Source organism: Notolepis coatsorum (assembly GCF_963971535.1).
Source record: "Notolepis coatsorum genome assembly, chromosome: 6".
Classification (NCBI taxonomy): Eukaryota; Metazoa; Chordata; class Actinopteri; order Aulopiformes; family Paralepididae; genus Notolepis; species Notolepis coatsorum.
The window spans coordinates 45,726,322-45,743,214 of record NC_140170.1 but is presented as its reverse complement, the minus strand read 5'-3'; the positions used below and the strand labels follow the sequence as shown (position 1 = coordinate 45,743,214).

General features: G+C 44.0%; 1 protein-coding gene across 3 annotated transcripts in view; it reads right to left on the bottom strand.

The window, feature by feature from the left end:
• Positions 1–16,893, bottom strand: part of LOC311231068 (homeodomain-interacting protein kinase 3-like) — an 81,659-nt gene that overhangs the window by 12,274 nt on the left and 52,492 nt on the right. For 2 of the 3 annotated variants that reach the window (XM_084317536.1, XM_084317538.1), the window contains exons 6-12: positions 9,666–9,785; positions 8,142–8,228; positions 7,516–7,700; positions 7,075–7,243; positions 1,096–1,219; positions 810–904; positions 495–649 (exon numbers count right to left, since the gene is read on the bottom strand). In XM_084317536.1, the coding sequence (XP_084173662.1) occupies positions 495–649; positions 810–904; positions 1,096–1,219; positions 7,075–7,243; positions 7,516–7,700; positions 8,142–8,228; positions 9,666–9,785 (935 nt within the window). The remainder of the gene's footprint in view (positions 1–494; positions 650–809; positions 905–1,095; positions 1,220–7,074; positions 7,244–7,515; positions 7,701–8,141; positions 8,229–9,665; positions 9,786–16,893) is intronic. The other variant, XM_084317537.1, reaches the window with a different exon arrangement.

Sequence of the window (16,893 nt, the reverse complement as noted above, 5' to 3'; positions counted from 1 at the left end):
CTAGTGGATGGATAAACAACGTTATTTAACATTGCAGAATGGGTACAATTACAATGCGGCTCAATACAAACAATTGTTAAGGGGCCCAGGGGGTGTAGACTGTTGTAGTTTGAGCTGATTTACAACATGCTCAAAAAAAAAAAAAAATAATCTGCCGAGCGATCTGGCGCGGGGCTCGATTCAAGGTGAGCGGGGAGCGAGCGGAGAGCGACTTGGGGGCGGGGTCAACATGATCGATTAGCGGAGCGGACCAAGCTTTAAAGAGCGAAGAGCGGATTTCTCGGCCGCGCCGATCCGCTCACGTGGCCTGCCTCGGACCGAGGTAAGCGACAGTTGTGATTGGAGGATCAAGAAAAGAGGGCAGGGTTTGAGATAGGGATGATGGATATCCACCGTCGCTCTGTGGGGGGAAAACATCTCGTCTAAAGACATGGCATGTCAGAAAACCCACGACCAGTGAAAACTCAGAGACTTATTTTAAACGAGTGACTCACCCCCAGTCACTGATCCTCTGTGGCCCTACCCCGGGGTCGTTGGTGAGGGAGTTAGGGGGAGGAGGGGGAGGGTGAGAGGGAGGAGGTCCCACTGTCGTCATCTGCTGCCAGGCCGCCGGTACCAGGAGCTGTTGCCCTCGGCTCGACCACGCCTGCTATAGAGGGGGACTCGTTAAATGTGTGTTTGTATCCAACTGCTTCCTATAATGGCAGTCGAGTAGATGTTATATGGTGGCAAAGGGGGTGCTGGCGTCTGTATGTTTGCACGCCTGTACATACGTATGTCTTTACTGGCTGCTGTAATTTATGTCATACCTGTGCTATGACCCCTGGCCTCATTGGTAGCGGCTGTATGGGAGGGGCCTGAGTTACCATGGGAACCGAGTACCCCGTTGGCTGGTTCGGGTTGCCTAAGAACAAAAACCAACAATAATAGATTAGTCATTAATTCATCATTTCGCCATCATTTTGACTTCATTGGCATATCTAACTTTGACTTTTATATATTATATGACTATTATAACGCTATAACCTTGTAAACAACGAAGTGGATTTGAACAAACACGTAAGTGCTGGTTGAGACTCCAGCAGTGTGTCTCACCTTGCATGCCCGGGGGGCAAAGGATGAGGGCCGGCTGGAAAGAGTCGCTGCACCCAAACTGACCGCCTCCCGTCTGTAGAGCCATCCCAGGGTGCAACAACGAGGGGGCAGACTGTGTCATGGCCTGTAGAGAGAGAGCGAGAGGAGGGAGGGGGAGAGAGAGAGAGGGGGGGGGGAAGAGAGAGAGAGGGGGGGGAAGAGAGAGAGAAAGAGAGAGAGAGGAGAGAGAGAGAGAGAGAGAGGGAGGGAGGGAGGGAGGGAGGGAGGGAAAGAGAGAGAGAGAGAGAGAGAGAGAGAGAGAGAGAGAAACACCGTCATTATATTGTATTATAGAGTATTATTATGAGTCTGCGCAAATAACCGGTTTGCCGGCTAACCGCTTATTCTAAATGAATGGGTTCAACAGTTAATTAGCATATTTTGGATATTATTTTGTATTCATTTAATAGGGTGAATGTGTTAAAATGGAGAGTTTAAATCAAAGTGAACACCCAAAAGCTAAGAGTTCTTTCCAATACCATGCCCCCCCCCCCCCCCCCCCCCCACTTGCACAGACGGGCAAGCATCCGAACTGAAGTGAACATGAACTGAATTGAACCGACACTTGTTATATGTGACTGTCCTGTATGTATTTATTGTGGGGATTGGGAGGTGGGCGTTTGATGTTCCATGTTGATGTCCCACAGTGCCAGTGCTTAAATAACATGATGTACCGCAAACGATTACCACCAACCATAGTTGTGTGGCATTAAAGTATCTTGTATCATCAATATATACAAATATATATAGTGTGTGTGTGTGTGTGTGTGTGTATACATATACACACAATCGATCAATTCAATGTCACCTTGGTGAATAAAAGTATTGTTTTCTTCAAAAACATAATTTCTTGGTGATTCCAAGCTTTTGAACGCTAATAATTAACACAAATTGCACTTTATGCAATATTATGAAGAATATATGATGGAATTTGAATGAAGTACCACCATGACAACGTATTACAAACAAACAAAAAACACCATCATCAAAAATATCTGTAATCACACACATACCAAGAAAAATATCTATGGTATGATATTTTAGTCATTATTACACCAGCCCACAGGGAGTTAGAAATGTGTCAACAGCACGAGACATATATATATATATAAATTATAATGTTGTAGTGTCAAACCATACGCTTGCTAACCAGCCGCCTACGATTGGGATACGCAGGAAGGTTACAGGAGTTGAATACATTCTGGGTTTGTTTACGCCCAGCTGTAGCTACGTTCGCTCAGCTGTAGCTGCCAGAACCAAGCACAGCATCTCCATGTCTCATTAATATAATACTACATTTGTAATTCAACAAACGTGTGTATATAATATATATATATATATATTAGGGATGCTCGATATTGGCTTTTTTACCGATACCGATATTCCGATATTGTCCAACTCTTAATTTCCGATACCGATATCAACCGATACCGATATATGCAGGGTTTCCCCGCCCAAAAAAACTGAATAAGTTCAGGTAACTAATAATTTCACTGGATATATATATAACAAATATTGTTATTGTTTTTTTCTTTTTTTAAACCGATACCGATATTTTCCGATATCACATTTTACTGCCGATATCGGCTGATAATATCGGTCGGCCGATAATATCGGACATCCCTAATATATATATATAATTACCAGGGAATCATACTTGTACAGAGTAGTGATGTGACGATTCATCGATTTGCATCGGTGCGCCGGCATACACGTTCACGATGCGCGTGCACCGGTGGAATACGTGCGCACCGGCTAGAACTCAGGTTGAACTCGCGATGCATCTTGTTGTAGCGTCTTTGCGTCGGTCAAAACCGATGCATTAATATAATTTCCTCTCATCCACTTCTGTCAGCAGTGCACTGTGACTGCACACAGCTGATACTATACTACTAATACAGAAGGCGAGAGCCGCGTCACAGTTAACAACAAACAGTGGAAGTCGAGGACATGAATAGAATTGGGCTTCCTCTGGCTAACGCCAGTTAGCCGTTCAGCTAACGCTAAACTAAACTACAGTGTCTAACTAACTAACTAACGCAACACCAGTTCCATTAGTGAGGAGGGGGGGGGGGGGGGGGGGGGGTATATTGAAGACGCTTGACAACAGGTTCAAAGATAACTTCACATTTATTGGCTATTGGTTTCTTTATATCGCTTCATGCAGCAGGCTATCCAGGCTCCGTGTGTTCTGTTGACATCCGATCCTAGCCTAGTGTGTGACATCATCAACTACGCGACTCAGACGGGCTCTCTCTCTCTCTCTCTCTCTCTCTCTCCCTCTCTCTCTCTCTCTCCCTCCCTCCCTCTCTCTCTCTCTCTCTCTCTCTCTCTCTCTCTCTCTCTCTCTCTCTCTCTCTCTGTTCAATGATTTAACGTGGCCAAACGTTACAATATAAATACTAATTGGATAGTTGATGATAAACATTTAATTTCATTATCTGAAATATTATAAAATCATTTAAGTCTGCTATAAGCCATTATCCCTTTGTGTATGATTATTATTGTCTCACAGTAGTGTGTATATACATTGTGTGTGTGTTTTTAGCTAAAGTGGATAGAAAAGATAGTTTATGCAAAAGTCTTCTTAGGCACCCAATAGTTTATATAAATTGTCTTACAGTAGATTATTTTATTTTTAATAATAATATAAGCTGCATATAAGGAATACAACCAAATCCTCTGTCATACCATAAAATTGTATCATTATTTTGCATCGTGTTGAATCGCATCGTATCGCCCCGAATCGCATTATGTTGAATCAAATCGTATCGAATCGTATCGTATCGTATCTCAACAGGGGGTGAATCGTATCGCATCGCCCGGTGCTTCAAATGTATCGTTAATGTATCGTATCGTTGGCACCGTATCGAGATGCGCATCGCATCGGCCTCAGTGAGGAGATCCACATCCCTAGTACAGAGGTTGTGTTATTCATCATCATCATCAGTGATATTGACAGCTAACGAGACAGCTAATGGCGTCCCTAGTCTACGTGTTCGTCACATACAAAGGCCTCTAAAGGTTGATAATTATGATGGAAATGCTTTACAGACGTATCAGTTAACCCCATAATAGTCGCTGAACCGGGTTGTTGTGAAAGGCATTTAGCACAGGTCCCGGTAGGAGGAAGTAATAAAGACGTTTTCCAAAAGTAAATAATGTTTTTTATTGTATCATCATGAACTTATATCCAATTCCAACCCCAACTCATAATAAACAAATAAATAACCTACTTTGGGGGTTTTGCACCGTGGAGTATTTATTTATTTATTTATTTATTTCAGGGCCGTCTGGAGCGTGTGGCAATATTTTACTGTGAATTTGTTTCGTGGCCAACCAGCAGGAGCTGCAGGTGTCCAGTATGAAGAACGGGATGGACTGTGCCGAGAGAGGAGTCTACCGATGGACAGTAGGGCCGAGATTCGATTTTAATTCGAAGCTTCGAGAATAAATTAAAAATAATAATAATAAATATTATTATTTTTTATGTTGTGGGACTTGTACAGCACTTTGTTAAACTTTGTCAGTGCTGTAAAGTTTAAACCTTTTTAAATCTTAGACAAACTAAACACTTTGCTTTCATGAAATATTGTAAGATGTCATTTGAGGCTTTATAAAAGCAGCACAATGAACACAAATCTGTCAGTGCCGAGTCCGACCTCATCTTAAATAACAAACAGCATTGCTTGTTGTAGTTAACAAAGAGAGGCAGAGTTGATTTTGTACAAAAGATAAAAATCATATATATATATATATATATACACACACACACACACACACACAGGTATATAAATTTCTTTTTTTTTATAATCGAATTTTATTTTCATATTCGAATCCCATGCCCATCGAACGAAGCTTCGAAGTATTTAAGACAGCCCTAATGGACAGAATCATTGATAAGTAGGAAATAGGGCTCACACACACACACACACACACACACACACACACACACACACACACACACACCAGGGATTAAAGCAAAAAAAAATCTCCTGACTGAACTTTTTTTCTGGCCAAGTCATATTCTTATTTTAACCTCTACTGTATTTTTTTTTTAATAGCGTTAGCGTTTTAAGGGAGCCTACTTGTAGAGCGAGCCTACTGTCCTGACTGTGACTATAGAGACCCTACTGTTGTGTGCTGGAGAGCGTGAATGCAAGTCTTGTGGCTAGCTTCTGATTGATGGCGAGCTAGCACCCCTCCCCACTTTGAACCATGAACTAAATGGCTTGTTATCATACAAACAAGGGACTAAACACGTTTCGCAATTATGCCACAACAACAATGGACAGTCTCCTCCCCACCGTTTGTATATATTTATTTACCACCCACTCACTCACCCCCTCCTAATGTACAGTCTCCTCCTCATCATATGTATATATTTACTGTTAGGATCTCTGGGTAACAGTACTGTATATTTGCATATCGTATATGTGACAAATGTAACAGTACTATTACTATATACCTGTAAGGCATGTATGTCCCTATGTCATAAATGTCACTATGAATTGAAAATGGGGGACCCTGATGATGTAAACAAGACAAACGCCTTTCTCTGGTCTACATCCCCTTAACAATTGTGTGTATTGCTACTGGATTTACAAGATCCAGAGTGAATGAATGAATGAAAACTTTATTTAATACACGAGACCCTCTTCTTGGGACCAAGTAAGGTTTTGTCGATAATCCAATGTATAGTTACAACCCCCCCCCCATCCCACCCAACCACCTCCAATGTACAGTTTCTTCGTCAAATGTATATACTCTTTTTAGACTATTTTTGTATCACAAACAAACAATAGGCTACTGTATTTGTAAATCTGGTATGTCATAAATGTATAGATGTAGCAGTATTGTCTATCTGTATGTCATGTGTGTCATATATGTTATGATGAACTGAAAATGGGGGACCCTGATGTAAACAAGACGAAAGTCTTTCTCTGGTCTGCATCCCCTTAACAATTGTGTGTATTGAGCTGTACTGTACCCATTCTGCAATCTGTTAATAACAATCAATCAATATTTAACAGATTGCAGAATGGGTACAATACAGTACAGCTCAATACACACAATTGTTAAGGGGATGCAGACCAGAGAAAGACGTTCGTCTTGTTTACATCAGGGTCCCCCGTTTTCAATTCATAGTGACATACATGACATACAGGTATATAGTAATGTTACATTTGTGACATATATGATATGCAAATATACAGTACTGTTACCCAGAGATCTCCCGGACAAATGGGAGAAAGACGTTTATTGAGCTTATTGATACCGCAAATAACGTTCTGATTAACAAAGTCATTCGTTTTGTGGCATTAACGTTATCTAGATTTATCAACATTCATACATTTATCAGAAAGCGAGCGGCGCAAGCACACACACGAAACACCACCAACAACAACAACAACGACAACAACACACTGCTTGTCGCGTAAATAACGTTCTGATTAACAAAAGGCATTCGTTTTGTGGCATTCACGTTACCTAGATTTATCAATAGCAATAGTAATATATATGTTTCTTTAGACTAGAATAAGTCAAATGAACTTACGGTCTCGTAAAAAGTTGCCGCATGGTGTTGATGAGTCAAGTTTACTCGCGAGTAGAGCTAGACGCTAGAGAGTCTCAAAATGGGCGCTTCCCATTGGTGCTGAGCACAGCGGAGGCGGGTGAAAGGGCTGTAAACTCAGAACAATCTCGCCTTCTGGTTGGTTGCATTTGCCTGAGAATTTGCCGATTGCTCGCAAATGACTGTTTGGTGCGGCCGCGGTAGGGGAAAAAAGGATATTTGACGCCTCTGATTGGCTCAGGTTAAAATCCGTCACGACTCCAAATCAAATGACGGAATCTCCAAATCAAATGGACGGATATCCGTCCCAAGACGGAACGCTTTAATGCCTGACACACACACACACACACACGCACGCCTCCTACCTGAGTGTGTACCGGTATCTTGCTGTAGCCCAGAGGCAGGCCAGAGGAGGTGGTGGTGGGGACCGGGGCTCTGGAGAACTGGACCGTGTTCTGGTTGAGCCCATCATACACCACGCCGTTGCCAGGACGACTGTGACACATGTCCATGATGTGGAAACACGACTGGACGCTGTGGAGGAGAGAGACCAGGAAACGGGGGCCGTTCATTCAAGAGCTTCAAGTTCAGCGAGTAAGTTATTCTCTCAGTATTATGTTTCAGGAGTTACTGGGAGAGGCAGGAATTTAAGGCACCAACAGTGAGGTATTGTTAATGGCTGAGTGACAAGGGCAAGGTGTGGGTGGGTGTGTGTGTGTGTGTGTGTGTGTGTGTGTGTGTGTGTGTGTGTGTGTGTGTGTGTGTGTGTGTGTGTGTGTGTGTGTGTGTGTGTGTGTGTGTCTCACTGGTTGCTGTGTGGGTAATCCAGCAGGTGCTGCATGGTGAGGAAGGGGTGTGCCAGGACATCAGAGGGAACCCTTCTCTCCTCGGCGTCGACCAGCAACATGGTCCTCAGCAGAGACACAAACTCACGCCTGTCTGTCTTCTCTGCCTGGACATCACTGGTGTCCGGACTCAACACCAGGTTCACCTGGGAGGGAGGGAGGGAGGGAGGGAGGGAGAGAGAGAGGGAGAGAGGACAGAGCAGGGGACAGACAGACAGAGAGGGAGAGAGAGAGAGAGGGAGGGAGAGATAGAGAGGGAGGGAGAGATAGAGAGGGAGGGAGATAGAGAGGACAGAGCAGGGGACATACAGACAGAGAGGGAGAGAAAGAGAGAGAAAGAGAGAGAGGGAGAGGGAGAGGGAGAGGGAGAGAGAAGAGTAGGAGACATTCAGGGTCAACTCCCCTCTTCCGTCAGACACTACTCTGTTCTCGAGGCTGAATGCCAAGTGCAGCCGAGGGAGGGAGGAGACAGAGTGAGCGTGTCGGCAGCAGCAGACCACTTGTCAGATCTGCGTGGAACAGAGGTCTCACACACGGAGGAGCCCAGCGACTGCCGGACATGAATCTTGCCCTCTAGTAATACTCACATGTGCGATGTCGTCCAGACAGCTGAAGATGTACTTCCTGGCCTCTTTGGATTTCAGACCAGTCTCCTTCTCGTGTTCCTCTGTAGTCTGAGGGGAGACAACAATAGTCATAATGGAGACTATTGTGTGTTAAGGTGCAGATATATATATATATATATATATATATATATATATATATATATATATATATATATATTACACACACACAACAGAGGCACACTGTGTTTGTTATTTTGTATATTGTTGTTATGTTGTATATTGTACAGTATTGTAACTGTCTTATTGTATAGTATTTTATGTTTCTTGTATAGTATTTTATGTTTCTAGTATAGTATTTTATGTTTCTGTATAGTATTTTATGTTCTCTTTTATTACTTGTGTGCTTTTATTACTGCACCTTACGTTTGAGTCCCAAATCTCGTTGTATGCAAATATAATGACAATAAAGTACAATCTAACCTAAATCTAATGTCTGTGTCGTTCTCTTTCTTCCAGTGTGGCTGCCTGTTGAGTTAAGTTGAACCTTTATTAAAATCACCTCGGGGGAAATGTGTCTTCTGCATTTGACCCGTCCCCTAACTGTCTAGGAACAGTGGGCGCCCCAGGACCAACTCCGGGTGTAATGCCAGTACCTTGGTCAAGGGACCAACTCCGGGTGTAATGCCAGTACCTTGGTCAAGGGACCAACTCCGGGTGTAATGCCAGTACCTTGGTCAAGGGACCAACTCCGGGTGTAATGCCAGTACCTTGGTCAAGGGACCCGCTCCGGTTCTAATGCCAGTACCTTGGTCAAGGGACCAACTCCGGGTGTAATGCCAGTACCTTGGTCAAGGGACCAACTCCGGGTGTAATGCCAGTACCTTGGTCAAGGGACCCGCTCCGGTTCTAATGCCAGTACCTTGGTCAAGGGACCAACTCCGGTTCTAATGCCAGTACCTTGGTCAAGGGACCCGCTCCGGTTCTAATGCCAGTACCTTGGTCAAGGGACCAACTCCGGGTGTAATGCCAGTACCTTGGTCAAGGGACCCGCTCCGGTTGTAATGCCAGTACCTTGGTCAAGGGACCAACTCCGGGTGTAATGCCAGTACCTTGGTCAAGGGACCAACTCCGGTTCTAATGCCAGTACCTTGGTCAAGGGACCAACTCCGGTTCTAATGCCAGTACCTTGGTCAGGGGCAACGTGGTCATTTATGTGCAGTGGTAGAGTAGCTAACACGCTGGAAAAGCACATTACTGTTCTACTGTGACTTAAGATCCAGTAATAAGACACCAAATGAGTATGTTTTATGTTATATATTTGATATAATATGTCTCATATATCAACACATATCCATTGGTTTGCACATAGCGACGTTGCCTTTTCCATTGGCGTGTCTGCCATCAAAACAACGTAGGCCGTGGAAGACAGAACTAGACACACTTTCCGTGCAAGGCCTCCATTAGGTGGCAAAGACCTATTGTTAATATTTCTTATGAGTGTACGTCAGTGTGTGTGTGTGTGTGTGTGTGTGTGTGTGTGTGTACCTTGAGTCTCCAGGGGGCGTAGGGGGAGTCGGACTCCCTGCAGAAGAAACGAGAAGTCTTGCTGCCCTTGTTCAGAAGCTGATCCCCAGGTAGACCTTGAGTCTGGGAGATGTAGCGGATCTGAAGAGAGAGAGAGGAGAGAGAGAGAGAGAGAGAGAGAGAGAGAGAGAGAGAGAGAGAGAGACGATAGGAGGGCAGAAAACAGTGGAGAGAAGGAAAGATGGGGGGAGAAAGGTAAGAGAGAGGGAGAGAGAGAGAGCGAGATAGAGAGACGATAGGAGGGCAGAAAACAGAGTGGAGAGAAGGAGAGATGGGGGGAGAAAGGTAAGAGAGAGGGAGAGAAACGACAAGAGGACAAAGTCACCTACAGGCACCAATTCGCCTGTTTGATAGAAACCACTTAAAGTTAGAAATAAAAAATACAACATTATTCGATTCAATTAATTTGAGTCCAGTTCTGAAATAATATCAAGTTTCAAGTTTCTTTATTAGTCGTCATACAGAAGTACAGAATACTTTTATATAAAATGCTTCTTTCTGTTTTGCTCCAGAGATTGTGCTAGATAAAAATAGATAAGTATAAAACTAAAGTATAGTAAGTATAAAATAGAAGTCAAGTACGTAGACAAAAAGTGTTCAATATATACATATATACAATGTACAATGCAGAGTAGAAAAGTAACTGAGTTACAATACAATATACTATACAGTACAAAGCAGAAATGGGATGAGGTACAATTTAGGTACAAATTACAGTAAGGTGTAATGAGGTATGGGTTGTAGTGCAAATTCTTTGCCAATAAATATAAAGTGTGTTTAGGTGTTCTAAAGTGGGTAAAGTGGGTGCAGCAGTGAGTTGTTAAAACGATTGCCGTGCAGAATTGAAAGAAAGCGCCGTCTCTCTCTGGGCCCATCGTTCTAATTCACACTGCATCTTTATTGCCTCCCTGTAAAGAGGCCCGTCCCTTTGCAGGGAGACTTTTTTCTAAAAGAACATCGGGTGCAGCACACACAGGTTACATAAACGCCACGTAACGACGGTTGGATGCGGGACAAACACAGTCTATAAGATGCATGGTGCTGTGTAGCGCTTGATCACATCCCTGCACTTCAACCTTTACTGCTCTGCCAAGCCTGCATACCGAGAGCTCCAGGGTGTCAGATAGACCACAGCCTCCACACAGACAGACACACTGTGATACAGACCACAGCCTCCACACAGACAGACACACTGTGATACAGACCACAGCCTCCACACAGACAGACACACTGTGATACAGACCACAGCCTCCACACAGACAGACACACTGCGAACCAGCTAGCCTAGCCGTGGGCCAGACACACCACTCCCAGAGTTTTAAGCTAGGCTAGTGGTCCGTATCCGCTCCCATTCGTTAAGGCTAGTCTTGCAGCCAGATACTTTTCTACAGAGGAAATTGATTTATTATCTTCTCGTCTGACCCTGGAGAAGACAGTAAGTTAATAATTTCCCATAATGTTGTCGTGTTCCTTTAAATTATGACTAGATTTGCAATCATCTACACATCATCAACACGGGCATCTTAGACCAAAACAAAAAGGAAAAAAATCCATTTACAGCAAGAGATGGATAGAACTAAATAAGTCAAACTAAACGTCTGAAAGGCCCGGAAGCCAGTGGAGGTGTTGCTCTCTGTATGAACCCAGGCGTGGCGAGCGCCGACGCCTCGCGCCCGGAGCTCTGGATGAAACACGGGTGCAGCACGGAAAAACAGGAAGAATGTCATCTGATGACTTTGTGTATTTTGGATCATATCCCTTAACCCTTTCACTGCCACACTACGGAAGGTTTACCTTTCATTACCTACTACACTGAGACAGAGACACGCAAACAAACAAAGAGGAGGATGACTGAGGGGCCATCACGGTCAGAATGTTATCGAGGTGTTCTGCGAGAGCGTCCTGCTCTGTGCCAACGCACTGCAGGCTGACGTCTCTGCTCCACTTCACGGACCAACGAGACCAGACAAGATTTTTATTACATTTTTATGACAAATCAGTTATGTCAGGAATGGTGTCCCTCCGATTCACAGACGCTCGTTTTCTCAGCGGGGGCAGTGGTGTGTGTATGTGTGCGTGTGTGTGCGTGCGTGCACGTATGTAGGACTTGTGTTTGTGGTTTGTGTTCTACAGAACCAGAGGTATGAGTTTATGGAAACAAGATTCGATGGGAGATAAACAGCCAGGATGACAGGCTGCATACACAACAAGTGGTGTGTGTGTTCTCGATTATCACGTGTGTTCGTGCATAAACACACAATCAATGTGTACTTGTTTTTTTTTTGATCCACTTTTTCTCCCATTTTTCTATATATTTTCTCCCATCCCAATTTCGTATCATCCAATTCAACCCTCCCCTGTCACGAACGCTGTTTCTTGCCTCCCACAAGCCGGCTGCAATGTGGACTAAGTCATACATAGCACAAGTCCCCTCCGGTACTTGAGGTAACAGCAGTCGCATCTTTTCACCTGCGCAGCTCGATCTCTCAGTGTCGAGGAGTAACGCGTGGGAGGCTCACGCTGCCCCCGACACTTCCTGATTCTACTGCGCAGGCGCACCAACCGACTTGTAGGAGTCGCTTGTTCACAACGCCCGATCCCCACCCTTCAGTTTCCCTCCCCGTAATACGGCCAATGTGTATTACTGCGGACGACCAGCTAAACTGAAAACAATGTGGAGAGCTGGATTCGAACACGCGAATCCTAGCGTCTCCACACTGGTGGCGAGTGCCTTGCCCACTACACCACCTAGCCGCCCCAATCAATGTGTACTTGTTTGAAGAAAGGTGATATGTGCGTATAAGGTGTGATTGTTTTTATAACATGGAGCTGTGTGTGTGTGGCCACAGTGCTGAACAAACTGGACTGAGAACCTGCTGATGGTGCACACTGCACGCTTACCATGGCAGTGTGTAGGTGTAGAGAGAGAGAGAGAGAGAAAGAGAGAGAGAGAGAGAGAGAGAGAGAGAGAGAGAGAGAGTGGGTGAGTGAGTGAGTGAGTGAGTGAGTGGGTGGGTGGGTGAGTGAGTGAGTGAGTGAGTGAGTGAGTGAGTGAGTGAGTGAGTGAGTGAGTGAGTGAGTGAGTGAGTGAGTGAGTGAGTGAGTGAGTGAGTGAGTGAGTGAGAGCACGTATATCTAGCATCAGGCTTATGTTTATAAATACATTTTGCTGTGCAGAGTGGAACTAGAGTGGACCCAGGCTTGGCAGGGCGCAGCGCTCTTTCGGGGGTGGACTGGTATCACTATGTGTGTGTGTGTGCGTGTGTGTGTGTGTGCTGGCATGGCTCGGCGGTGCATCAAGAGGACTCTGGTCAGCTAAGCCTGTTCTATAGCTAGCCACCTCAGACTGTTGGCCGGGCCAAAATGCTCCCCACTGCCGAGAACAAATGTGACACCTCCTCCAAAAACTGTCAGTGCGGCCTACACACACACACACACACACACACACACACACACACACACACACACACACACACACACACACTACCAGCTCTAACCAGTAACAAGCCCTGGCCATTCAAAAAGTAAACAAAAAAAGTAAACAAAAAACACAATTAACACTTTGGTTGCCTTGGGTTAAATTAATGATATACCATAGGTTGCCGGCTCTATTTGTCTATGGAGAAGTACCCCTTCTTTGCATGGCTATAACTTTTTAAATTCTATTGAATGACCTTTATTTATATAGCACCCTTCACAGCACGAATGCACAGGGTGCTTTACACTACAGGTTAATATAAAAACACAATAAAAACAGAAATAAATGACAATAGACAAACAGCAGTTAAAAACAGTGAAACCAGATAGAAAAAGTAGAATAAAAGAATTTGGATAAAATCATGAGTCACTAATTAAAACAACACTATAGAACAGTGAGGACAAAAAAAAGGCGCCTATGTGTGATCAAAAGCCTGCCTGAACAAATGTGTTTTTAGTTGTTTTTTAAAAGAGTTCTCAGAGGGGGCAGTTCGCAGGTCCAGGGGGAGAGCGTTATGGGCCATTATTAGGGCCCATTCAAAGTCCTATATGTATTGTTCATTGTGTAGCAACGTTAAACTTTTTCATTCACATATTCATAGTAAAGTATGGTCTAATGTATAAGTATGTTTTCATCTCTTTCTGCAGCTTTCTCCAGAACGTGATCTATAGCCCCAAATGCATTATATTGATGATGCAATACAGTTTTATGGCAATCAGCGCGATATAAAAAATTCCAACTAGACGTACTTCTAGAAGTTACTACACGTCATCTGATGTTGACCGGATGGGCTAGGGGGCGTTTATAATTCCGTGGGCAGCGTTATACCAATCATCTAATGTGGGTCAAATGTTGATAATAGCAGTTAGTATCAAAGACGGTAACGTTACACGCTGAAACTCACCCCAGTCTCCGCGCGCCGTTGGGCGATCATCGTCGAGTTGAAATCTTATCATTATGGGATGTAAATTTACCCGGTCCATCTCCAGCTTGTATAATGGTATATACGTCCAAATCATGTTGTTTATCGAGTTATTGGCAATCGATCACTGTGTAGTGTGACGAGCCAGAGTCGCGGGACCTATAGCGAGCGCCGGAAGTACTACGGTCGTCTAGGACAACCTCTATTCAACATCCTGTTTGGCGATTGCGCCGATCGGCCACCAGATGGCGCTCCTGAACCGCCAGAGAGCTCAGTGGGTCCTGCTGGTGGATCTCAGGCCAGCGGAGGGGCATTATGAATCCGATCCCAGATTTTTGAAATATTGATATAAGGACGCTGTACAGCGTCCCCCGGCAACTTGAGCATGGCCAGCAATGACGTGAAAAGACGTTTCATGGCAGTCAAAGTGTTAACGCGTGTTTCCCAACCGTTAAAAAAAAAAAAAATTCAGCTGGGAGTCAAAAGGTCAACAAATACATTGTGCCAAGAGAGAAGTAATGTGGGATTTGTAATGAATCTATATTAGAGAGCATCACGGTTACCTAGCGTGGCGCCACTAACCTCCAACACATTTCCAACATCTGTGTTTGAGGGAGAAAAGAGGACTGGAGTCGTGTTGAAATAAATCAATCAACTCCCTTCACAACAAAACATCACTGACTGACAGCTGTGATGATGATGATGATGATGATGTTCTCAATTAAAGTCGTTTTAAGCACTGTTCATAGGCCCAAAAAAAAGGGGCAGACAATTTGTGAGAGCGTCTGTGAATGTGGTGCGGGACATTTCCCATGCTCTCTCTGGCTCGCCAGGGGACTCGTCTCCCGTCGTACAGTCAAGACCACATTCCCCTGTGGGAAAATAATCAAACTCCACCGGGACCAATTTCCTGTTTCGCTCGAATCCCGATTAGCCTTAGTGGGATTTCATGCTGGATTTGTTAAGGTTTTTTTTTTTTTTTGCTGAACACCACACTGCCAAGAGAGGGAGAGAGCACCGAGAGCAACAACAAACACTGACCTGGCTAAATAACAAACCCACTGCTGGGAGGCTGGTAGCTCTCTGTCTCTAGTCTCAGTCCATCTCTTAATGTAGCTCTCTGTCTCTAGTCTATCTCTTAATGTAGCTCTGTCTCTAGTCTCAGTCTATCTCTTAATGTAGCTCTGTCTCTAGTCTCAGTCTATCTCTTAATGTAGCTCTCCGTCTCTAGTCTCAGTCTATCTCTTAATGTAGCTCTGTCTCTAGTCTCAGTCTCTCTTAATGTAGCTCTGTCTCTAGTCTCAGTCTATCTCTTAATGTAGCTCTGTCTCTAGTCTCAGTCTATCTCTTAATGTAGCTCTCTGTCTCTAGTCTCAGTCTCTCTTAATGTAGCTCTCTGTCTCTAGTCTCAGTATCTCTTAATGTAGCTCTCTGTCTCTAGTCTCAGTCTATCTCTTAATGTAGCTCTCTGTCTCTAGTCTCAGTCTATCTCTTAATGTAGCTCTGTCTCTAGTCTCAGTCTATCTCTTAATGTAGCTCTGTCTCTAGTCTCAGTCTATCTCTTAATGTAGCTCTCTGTCTCTAGTCTCAGTCTATCTCTTAATGTAGCTCTGTCTCTAGTCTCAGTCTATCTCTTAATGTAGCTCTCTGTCTCTAGTCTCAGTCTATCTCTTAATGTAGCTCTCTGTCTCTAGTCTCAGTCTATCTCTTAATGTAGCTCCGTCTCTAGTCTCAGTCTATCTCTTAATGTAGCTCTGTCTCTAGTCTATCTCTTAATGTAGCTCTGTCTCTAGTCTCAGTCTATCTCTAGTCTCAGTCTATCTTTTAATGTAGCTCTGTCTCTAGTCTCAGTCTATCTCTTAATGTAGCTCTGTCTCAGTCTCTAGTCTCAGTCCATCTCTTAATGTAGCTCTGTCTCTAGTCTCAGTCTATCTCTTAATGTAGCTCTGTCTCTAGTCTCAGTCCATCTCTTAATGTAGCTCTGTCTCTAGTCTCAGTCTATCTCTTAATGTAGCTCTGTCTCTAGTCTCAGTCTCTCTTAATGTAGCTCTGTCTCTAGTCTCAGTCTATCTCTTAATGTAGCTCTGTCTCTAGTCTCAGTCTATCTCTTAATGTAGCTCTCTGTCTCTAGTCTCAGTCTCTCTTAATGTAGCTCTCTGTCTCTAGTCTCAGTCTATCTCTTAATGTAGCTCTGTCTCTAGTCTATCTCTTAATGTAGCTCTCTGTCTCTAGTCTCAGTCTCTCTTAATGTAGCTCTCTGTCTCTAGTCTCAGTCTATCTCTTAATGTAGCTCTCTGTCTCTAGTCTATCTCTTAATGTAGCTCTCTGTCTCTAGTCTCAGTCTATCTCTTAATGTAGCTCTGTCTCTAGTCTCAGTCTATCTCTTAATGTAGCTCTGTCTCTAGTCTCAGTCTATCTCTTAATGTAGCTCTCTGTCTCTAGTCTCAGTCTATCTCTTAATGTAGCTCTGTCTCTAGTCTCAGTCTATCTCTTAATGTAGCTCTCTGTCTCTAGTCTCAGTCTATCTCGTAATGTAGCTCCGTCTCTAGTCTCAGTCTATCTCTTAATGTAGCTCTGTCTCTAGTCTATCTCTTAATGTAGCTCTGTCTCTAGTCTCAGTCCATCTCTTAATGTAGCTCTGTCTCTAGTCTCAGTCCATCTCTTAATGTAGCTCTGTCTCTAGTCTCAGTCTATCTCTTAATGTAGCTCTGTCTCAGTCTATCTCTTAATGTAGCTCTGTCTCTAGTCTCAGTCCATCTCTTAATGTAGCTCTCTGTCTCTAGTCTCAG